Consider the following 14,872-nt stretch of genomic DNA (forward strand, 5'->3'; position numbering starts at 1 on the left):
CACTCCCAGGCTGGGGCACGGAGCGAGATTGTCTCAACAACAACAACAACAACAACAACAACAACAACAACAACGTTTTCCCATTCCCACATCAGGTGAACACAACCTCCGTTTCTAGACCCGGCCCCTCCTCATTACCTGACAGGGCGAAACGTCAGCACAGCTAAGGCTGCCCTTCCTGCCCCTCAGCTCCACACTCGCAGAAGGGCTCACAGCAGGTCATGGTTGTCCATAACAAACCCTGACCTACTGAACAGGATAAACCGGCAGACAGAAACGCGCCTGCGGAGGGAGCAACTCCAGCTCCTCAGACAGTTCAGGCGGTGCTGAACTGAGCCCTGAACGAAGTCACTGAGGAAGTGACTTCGGGGCAATCAGCCTCATCTACTTACTTTCATGAAGAAACCCAAGTGAACCCTGCTGCGGACCAGAAAACCGGAGCACTTCTGCATTTAATGTCACCTTACTGTGACATCTGAATTTCCCAATTCAAGGATTTCAAAAACTAGTATGTGTTAATTTCCTGTATTTCAGATGTCAAAGTTTGCATCTCCAAATCTATCACTACCAAACACTCTTTATCTTCCTTTATCTGGGACGAGGGACACGACTACCTCTGTGCCTGAGACACAGTGTCTCAGCCCCACCAGATGGGCTCCCAGCACGCTTCCTCTCCAAGAACACAATTCAGAAGTCCTTGGGCCACGGAAGAGAGACCTCCTTCTCCGTGGTCAAAAGTGGAGTGCAGGCCCCCAGCTGTGGAAATCAGTGCTGGGCTCCCCGAGGGGTGATGCCTTAAATATTCCACCACTGGGCAGTGTGCACCCCCTTCCCACGTGAGCGCCAGCTGAAAGGAAGTGAGGGCGGCAGGCGTTTGTTCTGATTAGAGACTCCACTGACGCCGGAATAAAGCGGGTTTCAGCTAGTGCTGAGCCCTCCCCAGGGAAATGGTATGGGGTGCTGGACAACAGCTCCCAAGTCCTCCAACAGCCACGCAGCCAGCTTTGTTTCTGCTTCATTTGTAGACAAAAACTGGGGCACTGTGACAGGCAGACACAGTAGGTAATGGTAGGGGCAGAGCCGCCTGCTGGGTCCCCCGACTCAACAGGGTAAGCCCGGGGTGAAGGACACGCTGCAGGAAGTGACTTCGGGGCAATCAGCCTCATCTACTTTCACGAAGAAACTCAAGTGAACTCTGCTGCGGACCAGAAAACCAGAGCACTTCTGCATTTAATGTCACCTTACTGTGACATCCTAATTTCCCAATTCAAGGACTTCAAAAAATAGTATTTGTTAATTTTCTGTATTTTAGATGTTGAAGTTTGCATCTCCAAATCCTATCACTACCAAACACTCTTTATCTTTCTTTGTCTCAAATACCTTAGCTGTCCATCCCCAAAAGCTAATAAGACTAGTTAATCGTGACCCTGTAAACTTGGAAATATGATTCTTCCAGTGCATCCAAGTGAATTCCAAAATTGCTGGGTTCGAGGTGTTGCTTAACTCATGGTGCTGCATCTACTTCTGAGAGCAGACAGCTGGGGTTCATCAGTTAGGTGTTTGAACAGTGGAAGAAAGGGCAATGTTATTAGAAGATGGCAGAGATGTCTAGTGACAATATTATAGCTTCAGAAAGGAGTGTTCATAATTATCATTACATTGTACTACTTGAAGTTCCTTCTTAATAGTTTTACTTGAAAGAAACTTTATATAGAACAGCATTGCCAAACATTTTCCATATTCTAGTCAGTTCCAAAAAGGTATAATCATTGCTGCAATCCAAGGAAGTTCATGTCCAAATGATTGAAACTCAAAAATAATTTAAGAGGCAAATCCATTTCTTGACCTATTAGCTGATCTACTATGTATTTCCAAATGTAGCTGTTCCGCCGACAAAGGCAGAACTGCCAGAATTGAAACAGAACAAATTAATCTGAAGTTATTACTTACCAGAATGCAGAAAATAATTTCCCCACTGCTCGCACTGATGAAAGACTTCACACTGTGCAATTTCGTTTTCATGATGTGGAAAAGCTAAATCTATCCCACCTGAATGGATATCCAGTTGACTTCCAAATACCATACTGCAAGAAACAGTGCAAAGTAGTGAATTCATTCAATCAAGCAACATATTTTCTTCTAACCTCATCTATTTATTCCTTCCAGCCTTTTTAATTCAATGAATAAATTGAACTCAATTTTAAATCGATTTGCATAATTTAACTGATTCAAATGAAAACTGAAATCCTGTCATCACAAACCCATAATTCATGACTTTTCATCCTAGTAAAGGGACTTAATTCTTTTTGCTCCAGGTTCTTCTTTTCTCTTTTTCTTTCTTTCTTTCTTTTTAACTCAAAAAATTACCTTTACTTACTTTCAATAGGTAGAGTTTAGTGGTTTTCCAATTTTAACAAGAGATGGAACTATAAAATCATGACAGTGTTTCATTTGGCTTTTGCAAGTGTAACTAACAGTCACATACGAATAACAAGGTAAGAGAGTTCAAAGCAACACAGGTTGCCATTTCTCCTACAGTGCTGTGCTATGCATCCATAAAAACCACATTTCTGCAAACCCACACAAAAAAATTAATGGGGTTGATGGGGGAAATGAGGCTGGGCCAGCCCACTTGAAGCTCTGTTCCTGGACCAGCTGCAGAAGCATGGCAACACAGCAGGCCAGTGGATTTTCTTGAAATGATAGATACAGAAATTTCTAAAGGTGCCAACACCTTGCAGAGGTCCTTCCTGCTCCCACTGGTCTGGCTCCCTGTGCTCAGGGAAGGACTGCACATGGAGGTCTCGAGCCTGGGGAAACAGGCATCACAGAAACACACGTTTTAGTGTGATGTTCTAAGACTTTTACATCTTAGCTGGGCGTGGTGGCTCACGCCTGTAAACCCAGCACTTTGGGAGGCTGAGGCAGGCGGATCACAAGGTCAGGACATCGAGACCATCCTGGCTAACACGGTGAAACCCCGTCTCCACTAAAAATACAAAAAATTAACTGGGCGTGGTGGCGGGTGCCTGTAGTCCCAGCTGCTTGGGAGGGTGAGGCAGAAGAATGGCGTGAACCTGAGAGGCGGAGCTTGCAGTGAGCTGAGATTGCGCCACTGCACTCCAGCCTGGGCGACAGAGCGAGATTCTATCTCAAAAAAAAAAAAAGATTTTTACATCTTAGCCATGGGTCGTCTCAGGGTAACTCAATGTTCCCTGAAGTTCAAATGCTGTGAAGGAGACTGTGGGACCAGGACTAGGGAGGGGACGGGAGGGGCCTCATTTCTATCTGGATGGGCAATCCTCCCTTCCGAAGATCTGAAGCCAACATAACCATGTGAAAGTTCCACAGGCTGAACTACGGGGCCACAACCTTCACTATGTTAGTTTCGCTCCTGATCGCTACGTTACACCTATTTTAAAATCAGAGAAGGCTCAGAAGGAACAACAATAATGGTCTCTTCATTATTTAATCTTTCAACAAAAATAAGAATTTCACATAACATTACATTTGAAACTCACTAAATGTTTTCTACCTGCTTTAGAGAAATTATTTGAATCTAAAAAATGAATCTACAACCCAGTTTATATGCCATAGTCTGCTATTAAGTATTGATAAACACATAGAAGTAAAGTGTGACTGGTGACTGGACATTTTTAATTTTTTTCATCAAAAGTCAGGCCCATGCTTCCTACTAACAACAAAGTTTGAGGTCTGAGGAATGATGGAAGCGTTTCCAGATGAGCCACATAACCACAGTGCAAGTGGTGGGGGCTTAGCAGAAAAGGGAATCTCTTTCTGGGTCTTAAAGGAAGACCCACCAAAATTTAGATAGGCAGGTTGTGGGAGACAAGGCCTTCCCTCCTGGTGGAATGGGGCGACCCTACTCGGGGCTGAATACTCAAGCAGTCTGGGAATCCATGAATGGAGCAGAGTCCTCGTGTGGGAGATAATTATCTCCACCCAAACCCCCTCTACACCCAGCCAGGAACACATCCCAGATACAACGCCCACAGGTTTCGGGGTGACTGGATTTATCCATCTGAAAATCTCTGATGTAGCTAATAGCTTAAAATGTTTACCTTAATCATCCTTTCCTGTATTTCTAATTTTTTAAAACTGTTCATTAAAATAAATATTTGCTATCAAGTATACTAAAATCCATGAGTTAACAGTGATTTTTTTAAAACCCATTTCTGGTGCCGTTTCCAAGATGGCCAAATAGGAACAACTCCAGTCTACAGCTCCCAGCATGAGCGACGCAGAAGATGGGTGATTTCTGCATTTCCAACTGAGGTACTGGGTTCATCTCACTGGGGCTTGTCAGACAGTGGGTGCAGCTCATGGAGTGTGAGCCAAAGCAGGGTGGGGCATTGCCTCACCTGTGAAGTCCAAGGGGTCGGGGAATTCCGTTTCCTGGCCAAGGGAAGCTGTGACAGATGGTACCTGGAAAATCAGGACACTCCCACCGTAATACTGTGCTTTTCCAATGGTCTTAGCAAAGGGCACACCAGGATTATATCCCACGCCTGGCTCGGAGGGTCCCATGCCCACAGAGCCTCGCTCACTGCTAGCACAGCAGTCTGAGATGAACTGCAAGGCAGCAGTGAGGCTGGGGGAGGGGCTTCCGCCATTGCTGAGGCTTGAGTAGGTAAACAAAGTGTCCAAGAAGCTCGAACTGGGTGGAGTCCACCACAGCTCAGCTCAAGGAGGCCTGCCCACCTCTGTAGACTCCACCTCTGGGGGCAGGGCATAGCTGAATAAAAGGCAGCAGAAACTTCTGCAGACTTAAACGTTCCTGTCTGACAGCTTTGAAGACTAGAGGTTCTCCCAGCATGGAGTTTGAGATCTGAGAACGGACAGACTGCCTCCTCAAGTGGGTCCCTGATCCCCGAGTAGACTAACTGGGAGACATCTCCCAGTAGGGGCTGACTGACACCTCATACAGCCGGGTGCCCCTCTGAGACGAAGCTTCCAGAGGAAGGATCATGCAGCAACATTTGCCGTTCTGCAATATTTGCTGTTCTGCAGCCTCTGCTGGTGATACCCAGGCAAACATGGTCTGGCGTGGACCTCTAGCAAACTCAACAGACCTGCAGCTGAGGGTCCTGACTGTTAGAAGGAAAACTAACAAACAGAAAGGACATCCACACCAAAACCCCATCTGTGTGTCACTATCATCAAAGACCAAAGGTAGATAAAACCACAAAGATGGGGAAAAACCAGAGCAAGAAAGCTGAAAATTCTAAAAATCAGAGTGCCTCTTCTCCTCCAAAGAAACATAGCTCCTCTCCAGCAACGGAACAAAGCTGGACGGAGAATGACTTTGATGAGTTGAGAGAAGAAGGCTTCAGATGATCGGTAATAACAAACTTCTCCGAGCTAAAGGAGGATGTTTGAACCCATCATAAAGAAGCTAAAAACCTTGAAAAAAGATTAGACGAATGGCTAACTAGAATAAACAGCATAGAGAAGACCTTAAATGACCTGATGGAGCTGAAAACCATAGCACAACAACTACGTGATGCATACACAAGCTTCAGGAGCCGATTTGATCAAGTGGAAGAAAGGGTATCAGTGACTGAAGATCAAATGAATGAAATGAAGCAGGAAGAGAAGTTTAGAGAAAAAAGAGTAAAAAGAAATGAACAAAGCCTCCAAGAAATATGGGACTATGTGAAAAGACCAAATCTGCGTCTGATTGGTGTACCTGAAAGTGATGGGGAGAATGGAACCAAGTTGGAAAACACTCTGCAGGATATTATCCAGGAGAACTTCCCCAACCTGGAAAGGCAGGCCAATATTCAAATTTCAAATTCAGGAAAGACAGAGAATGCCACAAAGATACTCCTTGAGAAGAGCAACTCCAAGACACATAATTGTCAGATTCACCAAAGTTGAAATGAAGGAAAAAAATGTTAAGGGCAGCCAGAGAGAAGGGTCGGGTTACCCACAAAGGGAAGCCCATCAGACTAACAGCTGATCTCCTGGCAGAAACTCTACAAGCCAGAAGAGAGTGGGGGCCAATATTCAACATTCTTAAAGGAAAGAATTTTCAACCCAGAATTTCATATCCAGCCGAACTAAGATTCATAAGTGAAGGAGAAATAAAATCCTTTACAGACAAGCAAATGCGGAGAGATGTTGTCACCATCAGGCCTGCCTTACAAGAGCTCCTGAAGGAAGCACTAAACATGGAAAGGAACAACCAGTACCAGCCACTGCAAAAACATGCCAAAGTGTAAAGACCATCAAGGCTAGGAAGAAACTGCATCAACTAACGAGCAAAATAACCAGCTAACATCATAATGACAGGATCAAATTCACACATAACAATATTAACCTTAAATGTAAATGGGCTAAATACTCCACTTAAAAGACACAGACTGGCAAATTGGATAAAGAGTCAAGACCCATCAGTGTGCTGTATTCAGGAGACCCATCTCATGTGCAGAGACACACATAGGCTCAAAATAAAGGGATGGAGGAAGATCTACCAAGCAAAAGGAAAACAAAAAAAAAGCAGGGGTTGCAAACCTAGTGTCTGATAAAACAGACTTTAAACGAACGAAGATCAAAAGAGACAAAAAATATATATGCACCTAATACAGGAGCACCCAGATTCATAAAGCAAGTCCTTAGAGACCTACAAAGAGACTTAGACTCCCACACAATAATAATGGGAGACTTTAACACCCCACTGTCAACATTAGACAGATCAATGAGACAGAAAGTTAACAAGGATATCCAGGAAATGAACTCAGCTCTGCACCAAGTGGACCTAATAGGCATCTACAGAACTCACCACCCCAAATCAACAGAATATACATTCATCTCAGCACCACATCACACTTATTCCAAAATTGACCACACAGTTGGAAGTAAAGCACTCCTCAGCAAATGTAAAAGAACGGAAATTGTAACAAACTGTCTCTCAGACCACAGTGCAATCAAACTAGATCTCAGGATTAAGAAACTCACTCAAAACCGCTCAACTACATGGAAACTGAACAACCTGCTCCTGAATGACTACTGGGTACATAACGAAATGAAGACAGAAATAAACATGTTCTTTGAAACCAGTAAGAACAAAGACACAACATACCAGAATCTCTGGGACACATTTAAAGCAGTGTGTAGAGGGAAATTTATAGCACTAAATGCCCACAAGAGAAAGCAGGAAAGATCTAAAACTGACACCCTAACATCACAATTAAAAGAACTGGAGAAGCAAGAGCAAACACATTCAAAAGCTAGCAGAAGGCAAGAAATAACTAAGATCAGAGCAGAACTGAAGGAGATAGAGACACAAAAAACCCTGCAAAAAAATCAATGAATCCAGGAGCTGGTTTTTTGAAAAGATCAACAAAATTGATAGACCGCTAGCAAGACTAATAAAGAAGATAAGAGAGAAGAATTAAATAGACGCAACAAAAAATGATAAAGGGGATATCACCACCGATCCCACAGAAATACAAACCACCATCAGAGAATACTATAAACACCTCTAGGCAAATAAACTAGAAAATCTAGAAGAAATGGATAAATTCCTGGACACATACACCCTCCCAAGACTAAACCAGGAAGAAGTTGAATCCCTGAATAGACCAATAACAGGCTCTGAAATTGAGGCAATAATTAATAGCCTACCAACCAAAAAAAGTCCAGGACCAGATGGATTCACAGCCGAATTCTACCAGAGGTACAAAGAGGAGCTGGCACCATTCCTTCTGAAACTATTCCAATCAACAGAAAACGAGGGAATCCTCCCTAACACATTTTATGGGGCCAGCATCATCCTGATACCAAAACCTGGCAGAGACACACAAAAAAGGAGAATTTTAGACCAATATCCCTGATGAACATCGATGCAAAAATCCTCAATAAAATACTGGCAAACCAAATCCGGCAGCACATCAAAAAGCTTATCCACCACGATCAAGTGGGCTTCATCCCTGGGATGCAAGGCTGGTTCAACATACGCAAATCAATAAACGTAATCCATCACATAAACAGAACCAAAAACAAAAACCACATGATTATCTCAATAGATGCAGAAAAGGCCTTTGACACAATTCAACAGCCCTTCATGCTAAAAAGTCTCAATAAACTAGGTATTGATGGGACGTATCTCAAAATAATAAGAGCTATTTATGACAAACCCACAGCTAATATCATAACTGAATGGGCAAAAACTGGAAGCATTCCCTTTGAAAACTGGCACAAGACAGGGATGCCCTCTCTCACCACTCCTATTCAACATAGTGTTGGAAGTTCTGGCCAGGGCAATCAGGCAAGAGAAAGAAATAAAGGGTATTCAATTAGGAAAAGAGGAAGTCAAATTGTCCCTGTTTGCAGAGGATATGATTGTATATTTAGAAAACCTCATTGTCTCAGCCAAAAATCTCCTTAAGCTGATAAGCAACTTCAGCAAAGTCTCAGGATACAAAATCAGTGTGCAAAAATCACAAGCATTCCTACACACCAATAACAGAGAGCCAAATCATGAGTGAACTCCCATTCACAATTGCTTCAAAGAGAATAACATACCTAGGAATCCAACTTATAAGGGATGTGAAGGACCTCTTCAAGGAGAACTACAAACCACTGCTCAATGAAATAAAACAGGACACAAACAAATGGAAGAACATTCCATGCTCATGGATAGGAAGAATCAATATTGTGAAAATGGCCATACTGCCCAAGGTAACTTACAGATTCAATGCCATCCCCATCAAGCTACCAATGACTTTTTTCACAGAATTGGAAAAAACTACTTTAAAGTTCATATGGTTTAAAGTTCAAAAAAGAGCCCACACTGCCAAGACAATCTTAAGCCAAAAGAACAAAGCAGGAGGCATCATGCTACCTGACTTCAAACTATACTACAAGGCTACAGTAACCAAAACAGCATGGTACTGGTACCAAAACAGAGATACAGACGAATGGAACAGAACAGAGCCCTCAGAAATAATACCACACATCTACAACCATCTGATCTTTGACAGACCTGACAAAAAAAGAAATGGGGAAAGGACTCCCTATTTAATAAACAATGCTGGGAAAACTGGCTAGCTCTATGTAGAAAGCTGAAACTGGATCCCTATCCTTACACAAAAATCAATTCAAGATGGATTAAAGACTTAAATGTTAGACCTAAAACCATAAAAACTCTAGAAGAAAACGCAGGCAATACCATTCAGGCCACAGGCATGGGCAAGGACTTCATGACTAAAACACCAAAAGCAATGGCAACAAAAGCCAAAATTGACAAATGGGATCTAATTAAACTAAAAAGCTTCTGCACAGCAAAAGAAACTATCATCAGAGTGAACAGGCAACCTACAGAATGGGAGAAAATTTTCACAATCTACCCATCTGACAAAGGGCTAATATCCAGAATCTACAAAGAACTTAAACAAATTTACAAGAAAAAAATCAAACAACCCCATCAAAAAGTGGGTGAAGGATATGAACAGACACTTCTCAAAAGAGGACATTTATGCAGCCAAAAGACACATGAAAAAATGCTCATCATCACTGGCCATCAGAGAAATGCAAATCAAAACCACAATGAGATACCATCTCACACCAGTTAGAATGGCAATCATTAAGAAGTCAGGAAACAACAGGTGCTGGAGAGGATGTGGAGAAATAGGAACACTTTTACACTGTTGGTGGGACTGTTAGCTAGTTCAACCATTGTGGAAGACAGTGTGGCAATTCCTCAAGGATCTAGAACTAAAAATACCATTTGACCCAGCCATCCCATTACTGGATATATACCCAAAGGATTATAAATCATGCTGCTATAAAGACACATGCACACATACGTTTATTGCGGCACTATTCACAATAGCAAAGACTTGGAACCAACCCAAATGTCCATCAATGATAGACTGGATTAAGAAAATGTGGCACATATACACCATGGAATACTATGTAGACATAAAAAAGGATGACTTCATGTCCTTTGTAGGGACATGGATGAAGCTGGAAACCATCATTCTGAGCAAACTATCACAAGGACAGAAAACCAAACACTGCATGTTCTCACTCACAGGTGGGAACTCAACAATGAGAACGCTTGGACACAGGGTGGGGAACATCACACACCGGGGCCTGTCGTGGGGTGGGGGAGTGGGGAGGGATACCATTAGGAGATATAACTAATGTAGATGAGGAGTTAATGGGTGCAGCACATCAACATGGCACATGTATACAGATGTAACAAACCTGCACATTGTGTATATGTACCCTAAAAGTTAAAGTATAATGGAAAAAAAAAAAAACCCATTTCTACAAATAGGAAACATACGCACGGTTATTCACTAGGGAGATGTGTAACAGTGAAACACTAGGAACAGTCTAAATGTGCGGCCGGGTACCCTGCTGCCTGCAGAGGGTCAGGCCACACAAACCAGCACCACGGTAAAAAACTAACCGTGGGCCAGGTGTGGTGGCTCACACCTGTAATCCCAGCACTTTGGGAGGCCAAGGCGGGCGGATTACCTGAGGTCAGGAGTTCAAGACCAGCCTGACCAACATGGAGAAACCCTGTCTCTACTAAAAATACAAAATTAGCCGGGATGGTGGCGCATGCCTGTAATCCCAACTACTCAGGAGGCTGAGGCAGGAGAATCGCTTGAACCTGGGAGGCGGAGGTTGTGGTGAGCTGAGATCGCACCATTGCACTCCAGCCTGGGCAAGAGGAGCGAAACTCCGCCAAAACAAAAACAAAAACACAAAACTAACCTTGGCGAGCCCCATGGGCAGCCGTGCAGCACGGGGCACGGGCGGTATGCTGCCTTTCACACACCCCACCCAAGGTGCCCCTGGCTGCGGGCAGAGCCACAGGGTAGGGACACCTAAGGTGCGTCCAAAGGGGACCAGGGAGAAGGCAGAGAAAGCTCTACTGAGAGGCAGAAACCAGGACAGAGAGGGTGTTTCCAGAGTAGGGATGGCACAGTGGGCCAGGAGAGCAGTGTTGTGCGACTGAGTGGGGGCGGCAGGCAGCTGCGGTCCCGGGCAGACGGTGGGAAGAGGAGCTTTGGTGACAGAGGACTCACACGAGGGTGGCTGGCGGGGACTCCAGGAAGATCTGGGAGGAGCTGGAGATTTCTGCCACAGAGCACCCTGGCGTGTGAGCTGCCTGAGCTAGAAGAGCTGGTAGGAAGGCGGAGAGGGATGTGGGGGCTAGAGAAGTGCGAAGCGAGGGGGGATGTAGGTGCCAGCACTCTCCTCCAGGGCCCCGAGCACCAGCCACTCAGAGCAGGGCGAGGGAACAGGGCAGCTGCAAGTGTGAACCAAAAAGCAGCCTCTCCACTAAACGGAGGAAGTGCTGAGGTCAGGAAAGCTTGATGTGTCATGGGTTTGGTTCGCCCCCTTCCATGGCCTGTCACACTCCAGCAAAAATCTCTTCCCAAAAAACCACCCATGGGGACACGTGTCAGGCTGCACTTGCTCCCATGCACATCCTCTGCTGCCCTGAGCAGGCAGCAGGGGAACTTGAGCCCCAACCCCCACGAAGCGGCAGGCACCTTACCTAGCGATGGCAGAGCACTCGATGTGCCAGCCCGGCCTCCCGGGTCCCCAGGGAGAGGCCCAGAATACCTCCTGGGGTTTGGCCGCCTTCCACAGGGCAAAGTCACTGGCATGACGCTTGTCAGAGTCCGCTGCAGATGACAAACGGTACATCATTAGGAAGAAGCTCAGTCACCCCACCACGGATGCTCAGACATTCACCCCCACCACAGAAACCCAGACAGTCACCCCCACCACAGAAACCCAGACAGTCACCCCCACCACGGAGACCCAGACAGTCACCCCACCACGGAGACCCAGACACTCACCCCCACCACGGAGACCCAGACAGTCACCCCACCACGGAGACCCAGACAGTCACCCCACCACGGAAACCCAGACAGTCACCCCACCACGGAGACCCAGACAGTCACCCCACCACGGAAACCCAGACAGTCACCCCACCACGGAAACCCACAGTCACGCCACCACGGAAACCCAGACAGTCACCCCACCACAGACGCCCAGTCACCCCTACCATGAAAGCCCAGACTGTCACCCCACCAGAGAAGCCCAGGCTGTCACCACCACCTCACCCCCACCACAGAAGCCCAGATAGTCACCCCCCACCACAGAAACTCAGCTGGTCACCCCCACCAGGGAAATCCAGCTGGCCACCCCGATGGAAGCCCCTCCAGGTGCCGGTGGGCAGCACGCCCCAGGCTGTGTCTCTTCGAAGGAGCCCTGCACTTCTCGCTCACTCCTGTTTCACCCACGTGAGGGACAGGAGCACTGGCAACGCTTTCATCTCAGACGCACCAGCGCACAGGGAGAGCTGGGCGGCCAGGAACCCACAGAGGCTCATTTCTCAGGAATGTACTGTGGACCGGGTGGGGTTTTCCCATTTTTCCTTATTCTGTCTTATGAGAAATGCTCTGCTTATCAGTAACTGAGTTTCAGGGTTGTTTTTTCCAAAAAGATACTAATCACACAGAGTGAAAGGTGCCTGATCGTGTCAGGTAACACGGCTGGTGGACCCGAGACTCTGAGCGAGGTGCCCGTCACCGTGCGGCGAGGCTGCCAGTGGCACATGCTCACCAAAACCCGCTGTCTCATCTGCCCAGGACAGGCACACCCCATGTGCACAACATCCCAATATCACCCTTTCCACCCAGGAGCACCTACACAGGCGTCCATCACCTTTGATGAATTTAAAGACGTGCAGACACAGATACTTTTTCTGGGTCAGACTGGACAGGCTATGTTTTCATTACTAGTCATTTTAGTAAGAATAACATCCTCTGGGCACCCAAGCAAACAGAACAATTCCTACATAGTGCATGGCAAATGAGAGCATCAATAACACCTTATGCTGAAGGAAAATACTTAAGGACAGAAAATGCGGCCAAGGACTGTATTTCCAGCCAAACTGACTTTGAAGTAGAAGGCAGCACACTGTCATCCACAGGCACAAATTCAGGGAATACTGTCCCCGAGAAAGGGCTCTTCCTTCAGAAAGTGCTGGGGAATGAGCTTCAAAAACAACAGGGAAAAAGCGGACCTGGAGACGGTGGGAAGGGGGGAGTGGACAGGGCTGCAGGAGGCAGCGCAGGTGGAGGCTGGGCACTCCGACATATGGACACGTGGGGCGGGGAGGAGGCACGTGCATGGGAACCTTCTAACCGTGGTCAAGCCTCGGGCAGGGCTGGTCCGTGATGGACTAAAGCAGGTGGATGCCCACTGGGCATCCTGTCACGCCCAGTGTCCTTAAAGGCTAGGACTTGCCACAGGGGAAAAGGGAACCACACATGTGAACAGACAGAGGAGTTAATGAAACCCCGTAGCTCTGAATTTGAGTATCAGTGTGACCTACGGAGCTGATGCGTTCATTACCTCAGTCTATGGGAGAGGTCAGGAAACAATGACAGATGGCAACAATGAGTATCCGTGGTGCCCACGCTGTGTTCTCAAATCACCATTTCCCATTAAAAGTAAAATGGGAGCTGGGCGCGGTGGCTCACACCTAGAATCCCAGGACTTTGGGAGGCCGAGGCGGGCGGATCACCTGAGGTCAGGAGTTCGACACCAGCCTGACCAATATGACGAAACCGCGTCTCTACTGAAAATACAAAAATCAGCTGGGCGTGGTGGCGGGTGCCTGTAATCCCAGCTACTGTGGAAGCTGAGGCAGGAGAATCGCTTGAGCCCGGGAGGCGGAGGTTGCAGTGAGCCGAGATCACGCCATTGCACTCCAGCCTGAACAATAAGAGTGACATTCTATCTCAAAAAAAGAAAAGAAAGAGAAAGAAAGAAAGACAGAAAGAAGGAAGGAAGGAAGGATGGAAGGAAGGAAGGAAGGAAGGAAGGAAGGAAGGAAGGAAGGAAAGAAAGAAAGAAAGAAAGAGAAAGAAAGAAAGAAAGAGAAAGAAAGGGAAGGGAAGAAAAGGGAAGAAAGGGAAGAAAAGGGAAGAAAGGGAAGGGAAGAAAAGGGAAGAAAGAAAAGAGAAAAATGGGGCTTCCAGGAGAAACAGCTTATTTTAAGATGAGCCAGAAATATCTTACCATATCAGATAGACAGCCACAAAACTATCAACTACAACAGGGCTGAGTGTAAGGGACTCGGGAGTAGCTCCTACCAGCAAAAGAGGGGGTAAGCCGAGGCTCAATAAGGTGACGGCAGCAATGGATTAAAATGGCACGTGCACTGAAGCCCACGAGCTCTCAACAACGAAAGAACATGAACTGGTCACCGCCAGAGGAAGATATGGAAGCCAACTCCTTATTTTGAATACTGGTAAGTTAAGGAAAAGGTCCTGCCTTTCTTATACAAACTGTACCACTGAGTAACCAGATGAGTCTGCCTGTATAAAAGCATTCCAGCAAAAGGGCCAGGCGCGGTGGCTCACACCGATAACCCTAGTATGTTATCGGTGGGAGGCTGAGGCGGGTGGATCACCCGAGGTCAGGAGTTCAAGACCAGCCTGGCCAACACGGCAAAACCCCATCTCTACTAAAAATACAAAAATTAGCTGGGTGCGGTGGCGTGCCCCTGTAATCCCAGCTACTCTGGAGGCTGAGGCAGGGAGAATTGCTTGAACTTGGGACGTGGAGGTTGCAGTGAACCGAGATCATGCCACTGCACTCCAGCCTGGGCAACAGAGCAAGATTCTGTCTCAAAAAACAAACAAACAAAAAAGGTATTCCAGCAAATAAAGCAGAATAGGAGTCGCACCACCATGCAACCTCTTTTTGCAGTGAAGGATCTAAGCCTAGAGCGGCCAGGGCTGCTGACACACAGAAAGGGAGAGCCCTTACGTGTCTCCTGGTGAGGAATACACCATCTACAAAG

General features: G+C 46.3%; 1 protein-coding gene across 10 annotated transcripts in view; it reads right to left on the reverse strand.

Annotated features, from left to right (window-relative positions):
* CARS2 (cysteinyl-tRNA synthetase 2, mitochondrial) overlaps window positions 1-14,872 on the reverse strand; it is a 71,611-nt gene that overhangs the window by 23,816 nt on the left and 32,923 nt on the right. For all 10 annotated transcript variants that reach the window (XR_009213330.1, XM_058438068.1, XM_058438067.1 and 7 more), the window contains 2 exons: window positions 11,546-11,675; window positions 1,951-2,084 (listed from right to left, as the gene is read on the reverse strand). Coding sequence is in view for 9 of the 10 variants with exons in the window: in XM_058438068.1 (XP_058294051.1) it covers window positions 1,951-2,084; window positions 11,546-11,675 (264 nt within the window). In the remaining variant the exon portion in view is untranslated. The remainder of the gene's footprint in view (window positions 1-1,950; window positions 2,085-11,545; window positions 11,676-14,872) is intronic.

The sequence above is a fragment of the Hylobates moloch genome, unplaced genomic scaffold (genome assembly GCF_009828535.3).
Source record: "Hylobates moloch isolate HMO894 unplaced genomic scaffold, HMol_V3 SCAFFOLD_4, whole genome shotgun sequence".
Lineage (NCBI taxonomy): Eukaryota > Metazoa > Chordata > Mammalia > Primates > Hylobatidae > Hylobates > Hylobates moloch.